This window comes from Phascolarctos cinereus, unplaced genomic scaffold (assembly GCF_003287225.1).
Source record: "Phascolarctos cinereus isolate Bilbo 61053 unplaced genomic scaffold, phaCin_HiC Scaffold_4;HRSCAF=312, whole genome shotgun sequence".
NCBI lineage: Eukaryota > Metazoa > Chordata > Mammalia > Diprotodontia > Phascolarctidae > Phascolarctos > Phascolarctos cinereus.
This window is the reverse complement of record NW_027555847.1, coordinates 679,922,203-679,940,327: the sequence shown is the minus strand read 5'-3', so window position 1 is coordinate 679,940,327 and position 18,125 is coordinate 679,922,203. Positions and strand designations below refer to the sequence as shown.

General features: G+C 45.9%; 1 protein-coding gene across 3 annotated transcripts in view; it reads left to right on the top strand.

The window, feature by feature from the left end:
* Positions 1-2,642: 2,642 nt before the first annotated feature.
* The window catches only part of GNA15 (G protein subunit alpha 15), a 22,735-nt gene continuing 7,252 nt past the window's right edge, over positions 2,643-18,125 (top strand). Inside the window, exons 1-5 of one of the 3 annotated variants that reach the window (XM_078154176.1) lie at positions 2,643-3,411; positions 12,430-12,614; positions 13,275-13,429; positions 14,761-14,889; positions 17,600-17,729. In XM_078154176.1, coding sequence (XP_078010302.1) covers positions 3,255-3,411; positions 12,430-12,614; positions 13,275-13,429; positions 14,761-14,889; positions 17,600-17,729 — 756 coding nt within the window. In that variant the 5' untranslated portion in view covers positions 2,643-3,254. Of the gene's footprint in view, positions 3,412-11,586; positions 11,846-12,429; positions 12,615-13,274; positions 13,430-14,760; positions 14,890-17,599; positions 17,730-18,125 lie in introns of those variants that run through there. The other 2 variants (XM_021009049.2, XM_078154175.1) reach the window with 2 other exon arrangements.

Sequence of the window (18,125 nt, the reverse complement as noted above, 5' to 3'; positions counted from 1 at the left end):
ATGTCCATACCCTTTGAAGCAGAGAGTTCTGAGCTTATACCCCAGGGAAATCATCCATAAGAAGAAATTTCCTATGTAATTTCAAAGTATTTGTAGCTTCACTTCTCTGTGATGGTCAAGAATTGGAAATAAGGTACATGACCATCGTTTGGGGGATGGCTAAACAAGTGGTGGTACGTGAATGTGATGAAATTTTACTGTGCTATAAGAAAAGATGTGTGTTAAAAAAAATAAAAAATTTAAAAAATTAAAAAAGAAAAAAGAAAAGATGTGTGTGATGAATACAGAGATGCAGGGAAAGATCTATATGAACTGATGCAGAATGAAGTCAGCAGAGCCAAAAATCAAAAGTAAATTGACAAAATTATATAGAGCTTAAACAGACCTGTCATTTCCCTGGTGTAGCAAGCACCTAATGAAGGGCTTGAGAGGCTTCCTCTACCATTGCAGAATAGCATCTTCGAGGCTGCAATTTTTTGCTTTGTATTCCTCATGCTTAGCTCAGTTCCAGGGGCCTAATCATTGTTAATTTCCCCGGAGCACTGAGTGGTTGTGACTTGCCCAGGATCACATAGTTAAAAGGTGTCAGAAGTGGGACTTGTACTCAGGCCCTCCGGACTCCTAGACCAGCTCTCTCTCCCCTGTGACCCGCTGCCGCTCCGTTACATCTCTCCATCAACTATGAGTTAGCAGGTTAGTCCCCTTTGCGTCCACAACTATCTCTTCAGCTGTCCCGTTTTCCCCTCTTTGTTGAAGTGATTTCTCTTTATGTCCTCAGACTTTCACTCCCTCCTGGCCTGACCTCCGCTGTAGAACTTTAGTCTGTGGGACCCTGTGTCTCCTTTCTCTGACCCACTGGATTATCTTCTTTCTCAAAATCCAGAGTGCATAAGGACTTGGATTTTCTCACTTCTGTTACAAATTGTAGGAGGGAGTGACGTCTCCCTGCCAGGATTCCCATCATTTCCCTTCTATCCATGTTGGGGGGGGGGCTAACGTAGAGCATTGTTTGCAGTGGTGCATGGAGGGGTAACCTAAACAAAGCCAGATATTTCCCCCCCAAATCAGACATCGAGTGGCAATGTGTGTGTGTGTATGTGTGTGTGTGTGTGTGTGTGAGGAGGTCTCTACTGTAAATAATCTACTTCTCTCTCTTCTGTAGTGAAAAGAATACTGGACTTGGGGTCATATAGATTCCTTAGGATTGGAAGCCTTTGAGGCACAGAACCAGTGGTGCCAAGCTAGCGGCTCTCAGTTAATGGGGCATCTGTACCAGGCCCAGTACAGAGCATCCTAGGCCCAGGCTATGCTGTACCATACAGAACAGTTTTCAATGCAGTAAGCACTTATTAAGTACCTACTGTATGCTCTGTGATGGGAATACAAAGATGAAAAAAAAAATAACAGTATCTGCCCTTAAAGCACATACAATTTAATAGGAGTATGATGCAATTTGGCAAAGTGGAAAAACCACTGAGTTTGATGTCAGAAGACCTGGGTTCGAATCTTAGTTCTCCCAGTTATTAACGGCATGACTTTGGGCAAGTCACAGCCTTTGAGTCTTGTTTTGGTAACATTAGGGTGGTGGTGGGGTTTGTCTTGATGCTCTCTAAGTGCCCGTCTAGATAAAACATTCAGATTGACCCTTTCCTGAAGGCTCCTGTTGTCCGGCCTGGGTTGTCACTCAGAGCCGGTCTCCCAGCTCCCATCTCCCAGCTCCGGGCTCTGGGAAGCTAGGATCCCCAGCTCTATGTTGATTGTAGTTTCCAGGTAGTTTGGCCTCGGGGTCTCTGTTTTTTCTCAGCTTGGGTTTCCAGGTAGGAAGTTGCACAAAAGGGCTTGTGTGAGTGTGTGTTTGAGGGGGAGTTCCCTTTGGTGGGGGGTCTGATTAGGGAGAAGGTAAGGAACCAGGATTCTGATGGCTCACACCAGTGACCGGGTATAAGCTGCTACTGGCCACTGCCAATTTCTTTTTTCTTTTTCTTTTTCTTTTTTCCTTTTTTTGGCTAGGCAATGGAGTTAAGTGACTTGCCCAGGGTTACACAGCTAGTAAATGTTATATATCTGAGGTTGGATTTGAACTCAGGTCCTCCTGAATCTAGGGCCAGTGCTCTATCTACTTCGCCACCTAGCTGCCCCTGCCCGTTTCTTTTATGAGCTGAGGACTCGAATCCAAGGATCTGGTGAATGCATGAGGACATCCACTTATGATGCGGGCAGTGAGTACCGTCCCTGGGTCTGGGGAGTGGGATGGGTTGAGGTGGGGATGGCACAGGGTGTTGGGATATCGGAATTTGGATGAAGTCCACCTCCCCCTGCCTGTCATGGAAGCCACAAAGGGTTTGTTGAAGATAAAGGCCTTGTCCGGGGAGGGTGTCAGTCCCTCATACCAGGGTCTGGCCCCTAAGCCCTTCCGGCTAGGAGGACCTCACGCCTCTTCTTTCTCCCCTCGGTCTCCAGAAAAACAAAGACGACACCCTGTTTCCCCTCCGGAAATAGTTTGTTCCTTCATTGGGCAGGAGAAGTTTTTTTGTTGGGGTTTTTTTTTTTGGTTTTTGGTTTTTGAGAGAGCACGCATGGCGGTTAGTGATTGGGTAGTTGGGTGAAGGGGAAGGCCTGTGGCTAGGGGCCCGAGAAAAAGGAGGAGCCTTTACTGAGGGGGTGCTGAGCCCTGCCTCCTCCCAGCCAGAGGGGCCAGGGAACCCCAGCCAAGGAGGGGTGCGGCACCCTGAGGCACAGGCTCGAGCTTATGCACACCCTGGTTTTGGAATGAGGAAGGAGCTCCCCACTGGGTGACAGCCAGGGGAAGGCCTGTGGTTGAGACTTCTTCCCCTGCCACCTAAAGGATAGCCGTCTCCCAGTCCGAGCTTATTCTTCCACACCGGGAAGAAGAAGGGGGCTTTGGGACAGCTGGTTCTTACTTCTCCTTGTATTGCCTGTCCACCTGGTTGGCTGGGTCTGGAACCCGGTGCCATCCTCATCTTCCTCTTCTCCCTACCTCCTGCAGTTGAAATATAACTAAGGCTTGTAGGAGACCTGGGCAGGAGAGGGCACAGAAGAGATCAAATCCCTTTTTGCTTGGACTCCATCACTGAAACCAGCAGAATCAGAAGCGGTCCCAAAGAGCTCTGCTGGCCCTTGGGGAGAGTTGGGGAGAGTTGGGAAAGGGAGGATCTTCCTGCTAAGAAATCTGCTTACGGGGATCCAGGACAGTCAACATGCTGCCTTAGCCCCCGTGACGGCCCCAAGCCTCTATGTGTGAGGCCATGGCCCGGTCCCTCAGCTGGTGCTGCTGCCCCTGGTGCCTGACAGAGGATGAGAAGATGGCCTTAAGGATTGACCAAGAAATCAATAAAATCCTCATGGAACAGAAGAAGAGGGACCGAGGAGAGCTTAAGCTGCTATTGCTGGGTGAGTGTCTGTACCTGCCTGGTCCTCCCCAGCCTCAGAGGAGCACCTGCACTGGGGGACCTTTAGAGGAGGGTCCAGAGGAAGAATTCTTGAGTCCCTTGGGCTCATAGAGTGTCAGAGTGAGCGGGCACCTTAGAGACCGTATATTCATTTCAGAAAGCCCTAATGAGCAGAATGGAATGGCCTAAACTCCTGCAGAGAGAAACCCAGTCTCCCGATTGCCAGCAAATAAGGTGATGGCCGTGAAATAGTGAAACTGTACTTGAAAGAATCAAATGTCACTCACACGGTGTTGTCGGTGAGGCCGTGAGTCACTCCTGCCCTGATAATTACCAGATTTATGCCTCTTTCCTACTAGGTTATCTGGTTTTCCTGTCTCTGACTCCCTTATTTTTGGGAGGTTCAAATTTTGTTCCCCTCAAAGACCCAGGGAGGAGAGAGAGCCTCAAGGAGTCATGCAGTGCAGCGGGGGCAGAGGTAAATGAATTGAGATCTAAATGAAAGGGTCATTAGTGGTCATTTTACAGGTAAGGAAACTGAGGCCAAAGAGGGTAGGAGACTTTCCTAAGGTCACATGTCCTTAGGTAGGAAGAATACAGCATGAGGATTTAAATGCAGGTCTTCAGAGTTCAAATCCCATGAACTGATAGAGCTTGATGCCCTGAAGGGGCCTGTCATCGCCTGTCAGACCAGGCTGGTCCTGTTCCTCAGGATAACCATGCGTACCTCTTCTGCTCCCTGTTCTACCTTCCCCACACCCGCCGCCAACCCCACCCGGAGGCCAGCTAGCCCTTGCACTTTGGAGGTTACGGGGATGGGGAGGGTCTCCACTTGTGTTTAGATCAGCATGACTTTTGTTCATTTCTATGAAGACTCGGGGGATTTCTCCCTTTGCTATTTCCTCGAAGTCATCCTTTCTTAATATCCGTTTTCTCTCTTCCTTCTCATCATAGGCTGAAGTGCTGGGGTAAGGGTAAAAAAGATGGGGGTGGGATAGATATGGGGAAGGCCGGAATGGGCCAGAAGACCATCCTTAAAAATACTCGCTTATCTGTGAGGTCCATGGGAGGTGGTGGCCCCATTCTTTAATTCCTGAGTCAGTGGCTCCTATAACTTCCCCCCTTCCTTCTCTCCCCTCCCCACGCCCAACCATTGAGAAAAGTTCTGACTCTTTTGCTGCCTAGGGGCCTGGAAAGATTCCACTTCTTTGCCTCCTGGCCGGAGTGAGCCCAGACCAACCTCTGCCTCATTCTAGGCCTCCCTCATTTTGCTGTCCTGTTTCAAATCTTATGGTGCCGTGGAGACCCAGGTGCGGGGGCTGGGGACCTACAATCAAACAATCGCACACAGAGCAACAGCAAAACTGACTGACCAGCTCGTTCTTCCAGCTTTGACTTTCCATGTTTTGTGTTCTAAGGACCCCCCCCCCCAGCTTTGATGTTATCTAGCTCCAGGGACCCTTCCAAGTCTGAGGTTCTATGATCTCTAGGCATCCCTGTTAGGACTTAGGGGTCCTTCCCAGAAAACAAGCTGATACAGGAAGGCCTCTAAACACCACATCTTGGAGCACTGTTTCCTGGTCACAGAGGATTGTGCGTTTTTCGTCCTGCTTTCTAGCTGAATCTTCCTCCTTCACCATCCAAACCAGAGTCCATGTGGTCACAGAGGAAGCAGGCCCTTCCTGTCTGAGTTCCAGGTGCCTCTTTGGCTCGACAGACATTCCCTGAGGTCTCTGGCGTGTCGGGCCCTGCACTGAGGGAGGACAGAGATGGATAAGATCTTCTAGAAAGAGGATAAAAGAGGGCCCATGCACCAGAGAGCAAGATAGGCTGAAGGCCATAAGCCAGGGGAAAGCAGTGTTCTGAGGACCGAGGACAATCATTGTGGGCTTGAGAGTGGGAAATGAGTCAGGGGAGTCTGGAGGAAGCTGCATGCATGTTGGGCCTTGTAGGACGGGTAGCTTTTAACAGGCAGAGATGGTGGTAGGTTCATCCACATAAATAAAAGGAATGCCAAGGACAGGGGAAAGTCTAGGACAGGAGTGGGGAACTGGTGACTTCTAGGTCCTCAAGTGTGGCCCTTTGACTGAATGCAAACTTCACAGAACAAATCCCCTTAATAAAAGGATAATAAAAGACTCTAGGATGTGTTTGGGGAAGAACATGTCATCCAATTTTGACAGAAGAGAAGAGAATTATGATTTTCATATTAATCAATATGACATACGTAATGAATATACTAACAATTTAGATTTCTCAGAGCTGCCTCTGCTGGCTTGGGAGTCAGAAGCTTACAGTGCAGCTTGTGAACTCGTGGGCTTGTTGTGGGAAACCGCTTAAGCCCTAGAAATGGTTGTTTTGTAATCCCCCTCCCTGCCTTCCCCATTTGTGATTTATGTACATAAACTGTGCCTTTACTCCAGCTTGGAAGCATTTCTCACTCTGAAAGTCATTAATTAAGTAGCTTCTTGTTTCCTGTCACTCCTGTCTCTGGCCCTGGAGCCTTTCTGTGGCTTCAGGTATGCACAGGTTAGAGACTGGTCCTGTCTGGATGGATACAGTAAAATCCTGTTAACACAGAGCATCAAGACAATGAAGTGGAACAAGGGAAGTAATCCTGAAAGATTGGTTGGAGTTAAGTTTGTGGAAGGCCTTGAATGCCAGAGCAAGCAGTTTGGATTGTCTCTTGGGGTCAGAAGATGTCCAGAGGTTTTTGAACAGGGGAGAAGTATCAGAGATAGACTTTGGGGGAAAGAAACTGTGAACATTGGGTTACAGTAAGGAAATATTGGGGATGAGAAGACAGGAAACTGTTATAAGAGTTCAGACATAAAGGATGAAGGACATGGCCTCAGAGCACATGGCACAGGCATGTTAGAGCTGGAAAGAATCTTCAGATCATGAAATATTAGGGCTGGAAGGAAGAGATGAAATATACAACTGATTGGTTAATAATTGAGTACTCACAGTGCTGGGTGCTCAAACCCAGTGAATACTTTGTGCAGTTGGTACGGGAATGAAGGAAATGGGGGTGTTTGGCCTGAAGAAATGAAAACTGAGGGGGAATGTGATGGCTGGCTTCCATGATTTGAAGGGCTGTGCCCTGGAAGAAGATCTGACTCATTCTGTTCAGCTCCAGGGGACTGATTTGCAGACTGGCAGATTTTTATTCCAAGTAGGCAAAAATTTCCTACTAGGGGGAGCTGTCTCAGAGAGGGAAGGGCTGCTCTGAGAGGTCATGTGTTTCCCATTGCTGGAGGTTTTCCAACAGACAGGTTGAGCTAAAAGACCCTCAAAGATCCTCTGCCTATTCTGAGGTTCTGTGATCTAATCCAATCTTGGAACAGAGAATGTTGGAGCAGGAAGGAGCCTGTATTCAGTGCATGACTCAGGGCTCCCCCATCGCTGCCTCACTCTCCTGCTTCCTGCCCTCTTCTCCCAGCTCCCTCTCTGCCTCCACCCATTTCCTCATTTGTGGCCTGCAACTTTTCCCTTCCTTGTGGTTCATCCACCCCTTCCCCTTTCACTCTCCTTCCAGTGGGGGGCCCTAAGGAAAAGTGAAAGAAGGGCTGGTGGTCTTTCCTGTAACCGCCAGGTCAGTGCTCTCCCCATCCTAACCTAAGGTTTTATTCTACCTTTCATTCCCAAATTCCAGGGTGACTTCAGGCATGCACCCTCGAAGCCCATGAAATGGGGAATATTTGACCGGTCTAATGGCAGAAGGAAGTTGGAAGCCAATGAGATCATACCCAAGGAGGCTTTGAGGAGGAGATGTAGGGATGAGTCACAGAGTCCTAGGATGGAAGAGTCTGAAGGAGCCTTAGAGCTCAGAATACTTTTTATTATTAGCATACTATATGCATTGCATATATAGTATGTTTACTATGAATTACATATTATACTATATGTTATCAACATGAGAGTCAGCAAGGTATGGTAGACAGAGAGCTGGCCTGAAAGCCAGGAAGACTTTGACCCAAATTCTACCTTTGATACCTCCTGGCCATGTGGCCCTGGGCAAGTCCCTTAGCCTTTCAGGGCTCCAGGTGAGTCTCTGGGATTATAAAATGTGAAGAAGCCAGCCACCATTTGGTAGAGTGAGTTTTCTCACCAGGGAGTTCCCTATACCAATAAAATCCTAGATATAGTTCTTATCTCTGTCCTCAAAAGAATATAAACGTTGACAGATCTAGGGTCTCACAAGCACATGGAGCCTCTTTCCGATGGTCAAGGCGAGAATTCGCACACTCCCTCTAGACCTCTTTGACTTCGGTCTACGCCCGTCCCCTGTGACTCCTCCACAGTAGATGCTGCCATCAATGTTCTGGGGCCACCTCTCTGACACAGTGTGGGTACCAAGAGAGCGGGGTGGTGGGTTGTCAGTTTCAATAAATACAAATGAATGAAATGAAGAACATCCCTTATCCCCAACCCCCCAAGGTCCTTAAAATATCTTTTCCTTTAAAAAATGAAAGAATAGGAAATTTTGAAAAAGAGTAGTAATTGGAGCTTTATTTGTTCTGTGTATTTATTGAGCATTGTTGCTGTTTCTATAGTCAGACTCAGTGAGTGTATTCTGCTAGCTCTGCTTTCTTTTATCTGCATCCCTTTTGTGTTTCTCTCCAGATGTCATCATATTACTCATCTTGGTTATGTTTTTTAAAAGACGTTGACTGCCATTTGACCGTTCCCCAATTAAATTTAGTTCCATTCAGCAAAGGCTTATTAAATGCCTGCTCTGCTCCAGGCACTCCACGAAGGGTTTGGTGTTGCTGCTGTTTGAGTTATGTCTGACTCTCTGTGACCCCATTTGGGGTTTTCTTGGCAAGGATGCTGGAGCGGTTTGCCGTTTCCTTCTCCAGCTCATTTTACAGTTGAGAAAACTGAGGCAAACAGGGTTAAGCAACCTGCCCAGGGACACAGAAAGTGTCTGAGCTAGAAAGTGTCTGAGGCCAGATTTGAACTCAGGGAGATGATATACTCAATATCTGTTTTATCATGAGTGATTGTATCAGTCAATTAATTAATCATGAACTTTTCATCCATAGGACTGAAAGGTGATTTCTTCATTCTTCTGATTTCTTTGTCACGTGACCTTTTATAGCTAGATCATGTATCCATTTAGAGCTTGTCTTGGGTGTGAGATGCTGGTCTAAAACTGATTTCCGCCAGACTGCCATCCATGTTTCCTGTTCATTTTTATTAAATAGTGAGCCCTTTCCCAGGAGCTAGGATCTTGGGTTTATCAAATATTATGCAACTGTGTTTGTTTTCTTCTATATGTTGTGTATCTAATCTGTTCTACTTATCAATCTCTTTCTTTTAACCAATACCAAAACATTTTAATGATTATTGATTTGAAATATGGTTTGATATCTGATATTGATAGACCCCCTTCCCTTCCACTTTTTTTCATTATTATCCTTGAGACTGTTGACCTTTTTGTTCTTCCGTATAAATTTCGCTATAATTTTTTTCTAGCTCTACAACATATTCTTTTGGGAGTTTGGTACAGCACTAAATAAATTAATTTAGGTGGTATTGTCACTTTTATTATATTGGCTTGACCTATTGTTGTTGCCACATCTGACTCTACATGACAAAGTCCATGGGATTTTCTTGGCAAAGATACTGAAATGATTTGCCATTTCCTTCTCCAGTGTGTCCTTATTTTACAGATGAGGAACTGAGGCAAATGGGAGTTAAATAGCTTACCCAGTGTCACATAGCTAGCAAGAATCTGAGGCCAGATTTGAATTCAGATCTTCCTGACTCCAGGTCCAGTGTTCTATCTACTGTACCTCCTAGCTGCCCTAATACATTAGCTTGACCCACCCATTGGCAATTACTCTTTCTCCAGCTATTTTATGTCTGTCTTTACTTCTGCAAAGAGTGTTTTCTAGTTGAGTTCACATAGTCACTGGGGGAATCTTATTAGAAACATGCTCAAATATTTTTTAGCTTCTGTAATTATTCTGAATGGAATTTCTCTATCTATCTCTTCTTGCTGGGCTTTGTTGGTGATACATAAGAATGCTGATCATTTACATGGATATGTTTTATATCTTGCCACTTTGCTGAAGTTATTATTTCAATTAATTTTTTGTTGACTCTATAGTGTTCTCTCAGTATGCCATTGTCTCATCTTCAGAAAGTGGCAATTTTGTTTTCTCTTTGCTTATTTGCTTATAAGCTGTTTGCTTATTCCTCCAATTTATTTTTCTTATCTGATTGCATTTCCAGCCCTGTGTTAAACAATAGTGGTAATAATGGACATTCTTCCCTTACCCTTGATCTTATTGGAAAGACCTCTTAACTCTTCTTCATTACATATAATGCTTATTCTTGGACTTAGATAAATACTATTTTTACTGTATTAAGAAAAGGTCTATTTATTCCTATGATTTTTAGAGTTTTTAATAGAAATGAGTATTGGATTTTGTCATATGATTGTCAGTACCTAGGATTTGTCATCATTTATTAATATGATCATTTTATTATGTGTACTATTAATATGGTCTATTATATGCATATCTTCCTTGTTTTAAACCAACCTTTCATTCTTGGCATAAACCTAACCTCATCATAGTGTATGACATTTTAATGTGCTATTGTAGCCTATTTGCTAACATTTTATTTAAAATTTTTGCATCAATGTCTACTGGGGATATTGGTCTATAGTTTTCTTTCCCTGCTTTATTTTTCTCTGACTTAAGTATCAAGATCATATATGTATCATAGAAAAAAGATTAAAAGGTGTGTTTTATAATTGTAAACAGCTTATGTTGCATTGAAATTAATTTTTCTTTATGTATTTTATAGAATTCACTTGTGTCCATTGAGTACTGGAATTTGTTTTGTTTTTCCTTTGAAAACCCATTTATATCTTGTTCAATTTCTTTTCTGGATACTGAGTTATGTACGCTAACTATTCCTTTTTTTGTAAATCCAAATGCCTTCTATTTTTGTAAGTATTTATCTATTGCCCCAAAGTTATCAGTTTTCTTAGCATATAATTGGGCAAATTAGTCTCTGATAACTTTCTTGATTTCCTTTTTACTTGTTGCAAGTTCTCCTTTTTCATTTTTGATAGAAACAATTTGGTTTTCCTCTATTTTTAAAAAAATCAGATTAGCTAACTGTTGCTTGAGTTGATTAAATTTTGAAAACCAGCTCCAAAGTCAGTTTTATTAATCCAACGGTCTTTTTATTTTTTGTTTTATTAATCTCTTCTTTAATTTTCAGAATTTCTACTTTGTTTTTTAGTTGGAGATTTTTGATTTGTTGTTATTCAAATTTTTAAAAATCATTCATCTGTTCTTTCTCTTTTATTAATTAAAGCTTTTATAAATATAACACATCTCCTGAAAACTGTTTTAACCCATAAGTTTTAGTATGTTGTATCCTTTTTATAGTTTTTTAAATGAAATTTTCTATTGTTTGTTCTTTGACAAAGATATAATTTGTTCTTTGACCCACCAATTCTTTAGAATTATGTTATTTTGCTTCCAATTACATTAAAAATTCTTTCTTTAGTGGCTCTTTATTGAATATCCAGTTTATGTTTATATGTATGTAAATATGTATATATGTGTATGTGTGTGTATATATTATATATGTATATATGTGTGTATGTGTATGTGTGTATGTATTATATATGTGTGTATGTGTATGCGTGTATGTATATGTGTATGCATATGGAAAGTGAAGTCCAGAATGGAGAAGAGACTTGTCTAAGGTATAAAATTGGGGGAAGCTTGGCTAGACAACAGTTCACTGGAAGGTGATCTAGGGGGTTCAATACTATAAGCTCAATGAGTTAGCAAATGTGATATCAAGTCTGGAAAGGTAGATTGAGACCAGGTTATAAAGGGCTTTAAATGCTAAACTGAAGAGGTTTGTATTTGCCTGGATTACTAGCATTTATGTAATGAGAGAAAGACATGGTTAGACATGGGCTTTAGGAAAATCACTTTGGCAGGTTAGCAGATCAATTGGAGAGGGAGAGAGTCAGGGATACTGATGAGGAAGCTGTTGCTATAGTCCCAGTTAGAGGTGATGTGGGCCTGGTGACTTTGTGAAAAGAGAAGGGATGGTAGAAAAGGCAAGACGTAGCGATTGATTGGATGTGGGCTTGAGGTAGGGGATGTGTGAGGTGAGGGGTGGAGGAGAGTGAGGATGTGGCATCCAGGAAAATCATCTGGGGCCACATCAGGGAGGCAGCAGTCCCTCCCCTCTCTTCCATAGTCAGTTTGCATCTCGAGTACTGGATTCCATTCTGAGTGCTATAGTTTAAGAAGGACGTGGGTAATCTGGAGAATGTTCCCAAGCGAGAAACCAGGATGGTGTAGAACCTTGAATTTATGCCATGAGAGGACGAGTTAAAGGAGATGAGGTTGCTCAGCCTGGACAAGGGAAGACTCCGTAGTGATATGGTGACTACCTCCAAGTATTTAAAGGGCTGTAGTATTCTGGATGAGAGGTTAGATGGATTCTGCTTGACCCTAGATGGCAGAGCTAGAACGGATGGGTAGAAATGTCAAACAGGCAAATGAAGACTGTTTGATTTCTTATCAAACAAAGGAAGACCCCATTCCCTTTGAGCACAGGTTGGATGGCCTCTTGCTGGGTGTGCTGTAAAGGGGATGGTTTTTCAGATGTGTGGGTCAGTCACTGAGGTCTCTTTATACTTTGAGACTGATTCTGTGAAGGTCACACAGTCAGTGGTGGGGTCAGGGCTGGGACCCAAGTGGGGAGAGTCTCATGACCACCCAGTCCTGAGCTCAGGTCCACTGCAATATACATGTTTAAGTGAGTCTTTATTGTCAATGTCTGCCTCAGGGTTTCTTGAGAGGCAGCAGGCTTTCATCTTTAGATAAACTTCCAAGATTGGGAACCCCTTCCCTCCCAGGGAGGACAGGCTGGTGAAGTCCTAAGAGCCCCCACGTGGGGCCTGGGATGGAGGGGGAGGGGAGAGCTGGGGGGTATTCCTGACCCTGATCTGGCCTCTCATCAACAGGTACCGGAGAGAGCGGAAAAAGCACCTTCATCAAACAGATGCGGATTATCCACGGGGCAGGGTACTCTGAGGAGGACCGCAAGGGCTTCACTTCCCTGGTCTATCAGAACATCTTCACGTCCATGCAGGCCATGGTTGAGGCCATGGACAGCCTTCACATCCCCTATAGCTGCCCTGAGAGCAGGGTGAGCCCAGCAGGAAGGAGCCGAGGCAGGGGGGTCTGGGGTCAATGGGAAAAGGGGATAGTTGGTCTACCCTGTGGCTGCTCCAGTCCCCAGTCATCTCTCACCCTCCACTCCCAGTCATGTGGGCCCCTATAGGATGAGAGGACCACAGGCTTAGGGCCGGAAGGAGCCTTAGAGGACCCTTTGTTGGACAGGTGGGAAAACAGGCCCAGAGAAGGGAAAGAGATTTGCCCTAGGTTACCCACCTCAGGACTATCTCCTGAAGCATGCATGGGAGCCATCTTGGTGTAGTGAGTTTGAAGTTAGAGACTCTGGGTTTTAATCTTACTTTTGCTCCTTAGTACTTGAGTGACTTTGGGCAAGGCATTTGATCTCCCTGGGTCTTAGTTTTCTCGTTTGTAAAATTGGAGAGGGGCTAAATCCCCAAGGCTCCCCATAGTATAAATCTGTATTCCTGTAGTTATCTGATCTGATTATGGAAGATAAAGAAGAAGACATATGAGGTTATGCTATGGGGGGCTAGAGGCAAACTATGAAAGAAATTATTTTGGAAACCTAAGATCCGGCACTTCTCTCTTAGAGGTGCCCTTCTGGCTTGAATTGGGCTGATAGCCCCAAGGACCCCATGGCCTCTGACTTTCTGACCCGTTTACCTCCCAGCATCATGCTAACCTGATTATGAACATGGATGCCTACAAAGTGACGACCTTCAAAAAGCCCCAGGCCCACGCCATTATGTGTCTATGGAAAGATGCTGGCATCAGAGCCTGCTATGATCGCCGTCGTGAGTTCCATCTGCTGGACTCGGCTGTGTAGTGAGTACAGGGCAGACTCGTGGTCTGGTGGGTTTGATTGTAGGGGGCTGGTGGTCTGCCTAGAAGAAATTCAGCTTCTGGGTCATTGCCAGGCTTTACCCTAGTCTCTGTGGCTGGAGACTGAGCCCTGGAAGTCTTTGGGTCACGTTCTTGGGAGGGATGCTGGATGGAGTCCCCTGAGACTCAGCTCAGGAGCCAGGGAGGATCAGGAATGCAGAAATCCAGAGCTATCACATAGTCATTTCTACCCATGTGTGTGTGTTCTCAAACATAACCACATGACTCTGGGTGTTGGGGGGCATGCATCACAAAAATGAGCAAGTACACATCCCCGGGGTGCTTGGAGATATTAGGTGCGTGTGTATGCATGTGGGGAAGGTGAGGGGGAAGGGTCTGTGTGTTAGAGGGTATGTACCTATGAGCATGGGGTATATGTGTGTGTGAAAGAAAGGGTATGTCTGTGGGCAATGTGTGTGTGTGTCTGAAGAGATAGAGAATATATCTATTAGAAGGGAACTTGTATTTGTGATGTGTGTGTGTGTGTGTGTGTGTGTGTGTGTGAATATATTGTTCTACCATTTTGCGGGAGTCTGCATGTATGGGGCTTCATGTGTGATACATGTATCTGATGTGTGTTTCTGGTGTGTCTCAGCTGCGTGTAGCATGTTTCTTTATGCACGTTGGGGGGGTCTGCGCATGAAGATAGAGCACGTGAGACCTTTGGCAGAACATGAACTCTGCAGCCCATTTTATCAGATGTCTGTGTTGGTTCATGCATCCCCATAAGCTCCCCAGCCTCGTTTCCTCTCCTTTTTGGAGAAGGGCACACACCCAGTATACTGCTACACCTGACGCCAACACTTCTCAGCATCCACTGGGCACAAGCTCTTAGTGAACGCTTAGCACACATACCCCCTCACTAGTAAATAGCCCAGCCCTTTATGTCTACACCCTTGTCTTACCAGCGATTCTGACCACATTCACACAACTGCCACCCTAGGGTGAATAAACTCATACGGAGCCTCTGTAGAGAAAGTCCTGGGCCAGACACTATGGGGTGGTGGCAGGCAGGAGAAAGGGGCAATGATTGTCTGGCCCCCCGACCCTGTGGAGTGCAGACAGTGGGGCCGGTGGGGACGCAGAGAAGGAAGGGATCGCTGTAGTCCTGGAAAGCTCCCTGGTAGAGGTGGGGTAGGGGATGCCATTTTGTGGTGGGCAGACAGAAAGGCTGGCTTCTGTTTTGTTGGGGGTGGGATGGGGAAGGGTTGCCCCAAGACCCAGAGGGTTAAGCAAGTCGGAGCCAGGGCTCAGGGCCAGGTCTGGGTTTGCAGTTACCTGTCCAACTTGGAGCGTATCACAGAGGAAAGCTACATCCCCACAGCCCAGGACGTTCTGCGGACCCGGATGCCGACGACCGGCATCAATGAATACTGCTTCTCTGTTCAGAAGACCAACCTGAGGTGAGCCCCCAGAGCCCCCAAGGGCTGTGCTGCCCTTCCCCCTCACCCTGACTCACTAGGTCAGGCTCTGGACCTTCTGGCCCCTTCCCCCATCAACCCTGACTTCCCCAGGATCTCCTGCCCAGCTAGTTGTACTAGCATGGATCACCTCAGCTATGGGACCATCTCCGACCTGCCCTTGTCCTTCCAGTTCCTAGGGCTCACCCCCTCCTCTGTTTCTGAATGTTTACTTATTTGTGTATATGTCAGGCACCCCACGGGAACTCAGGGGGAGCCAGTGGAAAGGGCCCTAGAGCTGAAATCAAAGGATTTCCATTTTACGTGACCTTGGGTGACCCTCAGTCTCTTCATCTGTAAAATGAGAAGGCTGGACTGGATTCAGTCTGTCAGCATTTACTAAGCACCTACTATGTGCCAGTGAACATTTACTAAGCTCTGTACTACACACTGAGAAACGTACAAGACAGTGCCTGTTCTCAGGGAGGTCACAGTCTAACAGGAGAGACATTATGCAAACGGCTAGGCATGTATACATGCATATACATGAGAAATCGAAGATAATCAATAGAGAGAAGGCCCCGACATTCAGAGGAATTGGGAAGGGCTTCTGGCAGAAGGCGGGGTTTTCACTGAGACCAGAAGGGAGTCCTAGAGCTGGCCACCAGCAGCCTTCTAGATCCTGAGCTTTGAGCCCGTGAGGGCAGTGGCTGTTTTCTGTTTGATTTTGTATCCTCAGCACCCAGGTCTGCCTTGAACACAGTGTGTACTAAATAGTCGTTGAACTGAATGCTCTCTTAAGACCTCTTCCTAAGCTGGCATTCTGTGTTCTGAGAGTCCTTTTGGCTCTGACATTGTGTTCTAAGGCCCTCCCGGCTCTGACATCTTGGGTTGCGCAGGCCCTCCCAGCTCTGACATCCTGGGTTCCACAGGCCCTCCCAGCTCTGACATCCTGGGCTCCAAGGGCCCTCCCAGCTCTGACATCCTGGGTTCCGCAGGCCCTCCCAGCTCTCACATTTTGTGTACTAAGGGCCCCACCCACGCCTGACATTCTGTGTTCCCAAGGCCCTCCCCCCTCTGACACTCTGTTAGGTCCTTCCCATTCAATGTTTTATGGCCTCTTCTAGTTTCTCTAGCACACTTTTCCATACACACCAGGTTTTTTGTGGCCCTTGGGAGCCACCTCAGATACCTATAGAGAGAGGGTTGGAGACCTGGGAAGCTGTGGTAGGTGGGTTCCAGTACCCTACTTTCTTCCCTCTCTGGGCACCTCTGTGGGTTTTCTGGGACGGTACACAATAGGGAAGCCCCTGGGAAATAACCTATCCATGGGGCTTGGGGGAAATGACGTAGACCCCACTATCAGTGACCCACATTTCTGAGAACAGAGAACAGGAAGAAGACCTGTACGCTCAGCACTGTTGTGGGGAGCGAGGTGGGGGCAGGGCAAAGGTACTGCCAGAAACCTGGTCAGACCTTTCCCAAACAGGACGGAGACTCCTCTGCTTGAGGCCAAGGCTGAGGACTGGCTAGGGGCCGGTCATGGGCACGGACAACTCAAGGCTTTACGCTTTCTGGCTATTAACTCAAAGTCTCCCCTTAGCTCAAAAAAGTAGCCTCTGTATCCTTCTCCCAGTGACTAGTCCAGAAAAATGACTGCTTTTTTTCTCCATCCGTGTGCCCTGCCCTTCTACATACGAAAATTTGAAGGACCCTTAGAGATAATAATAATAATAATAATAATAATAATAATAATAATAATAATAATAATGAATAACAGCTCACATTTATATAAGCACATTAATGTTTGTGACCTTTGTATTACCTCATTCTATCCTCTTGACAACCCTGGGAGGTAGGTGCTATTATTTTCCCCATTTTATAGATGAGGAAACTGAGACAGAGAGATGTGAAGTGACTTGCCCGGGCATTACATAGCCAGTAAGTGTCTGAGGCTGGATTTGAACTCAGATCTTCCTGATTCTTCCTCTAGTATTTATAGACTGAACACGTAGCTTCCTATTAGTTAATAGTCCCATCCCTCCTTTTTATAGATGGGAAACTGAGGCTCAGAAAGACAAAAGGCACCTTATTTGAGGCCACGTGGCAAGTGATCCGCAGAACCAGGCATAGAACACAGTGCTCTTGATTCCTGGACTGCTTCAGTTCTAAAAAAAAAAAAGCTAGAAGGACCTTAGAATAGAGAATGTCAGAATGTCAATGGAGGGCCCTTAGAGCACTGGATGTCAGAGCTGGGAGGGCCCTTAGAACCCAGAATGTCAGAGCTCTGGGAGGGCCCTTAGAACCCAGAATGTTAGAGCCGGGAGGGCCCTTAGAACCTAAAATGTCAGAGCTGGGAGGGCCCTTAGAATACAGAATGTAAGATCTGGGAGGATGCTTAGAAATTTTTTAACGCAATCCTTTCATTTTACATATGAGGAAACAGTCCCAGAGAGGTGAATTTACTTGTCTGAGGTCACCTATCAGTTTGGTGGCAAATCTAGTCCTGTGTCTCCCTGCCTCTCAATCTCATTCGTTTTTGTCTCTCTAAGACTTCTGTGTGTGTGTGGTTGGGGCAGGGGTCCTGGGGAGCCTTGGCATTAAATTAATTCTGGGTCTGTGTGTAAAAGGACAGGTTTCTGTTCTATAAGTCTCTCCCAGAGTCCTCCCCACCTTAGCCCGGGCACAGATGGGGTCTGTTTGGTTGGCACAGGATTGTGGATGTGGGAGGCCAAAAGTCTGAACGGAAGAAGTGGATTCACTGTTTTGAAAATGTCATCGCTCTCATCTACCTGGCGTCACTGAGTGAATATGACCAGTGTCTGGAAGAGAATAACCAGGAGGTCAGTCTATCAACTAGTATTTATCGTTGTTCAGTCATTTTCAGTCGTGTCTGACTCTCCCTGACCCCTTTTGGGGTTTTCTTGGCTGAGATATGGGAGCAGTTGACCATTCCTTCTCCAGCTCATTTTACAGATGAGGAAACTGAGGCAAGCAGAGTTAAGTGACTTGCCCAGGGTCTACCCAGCTAGTAAGTGTCCGAGGCTGGATCTGATCTCAGGTCCTCTTGATTCCAGACCCGGCACTCTATCCACTGAGCCACCTAGCTGTCCCCCATAAAGACCCTACTATGTGCCAGGCGCTGTGTTAAATGCTGGGGGTACAAAAAAAGACAAAAATAGTTCCTGCCCTCAAGGAGCTTACATTCCAACGGGGAAGATAACACGTAAACAATTAAG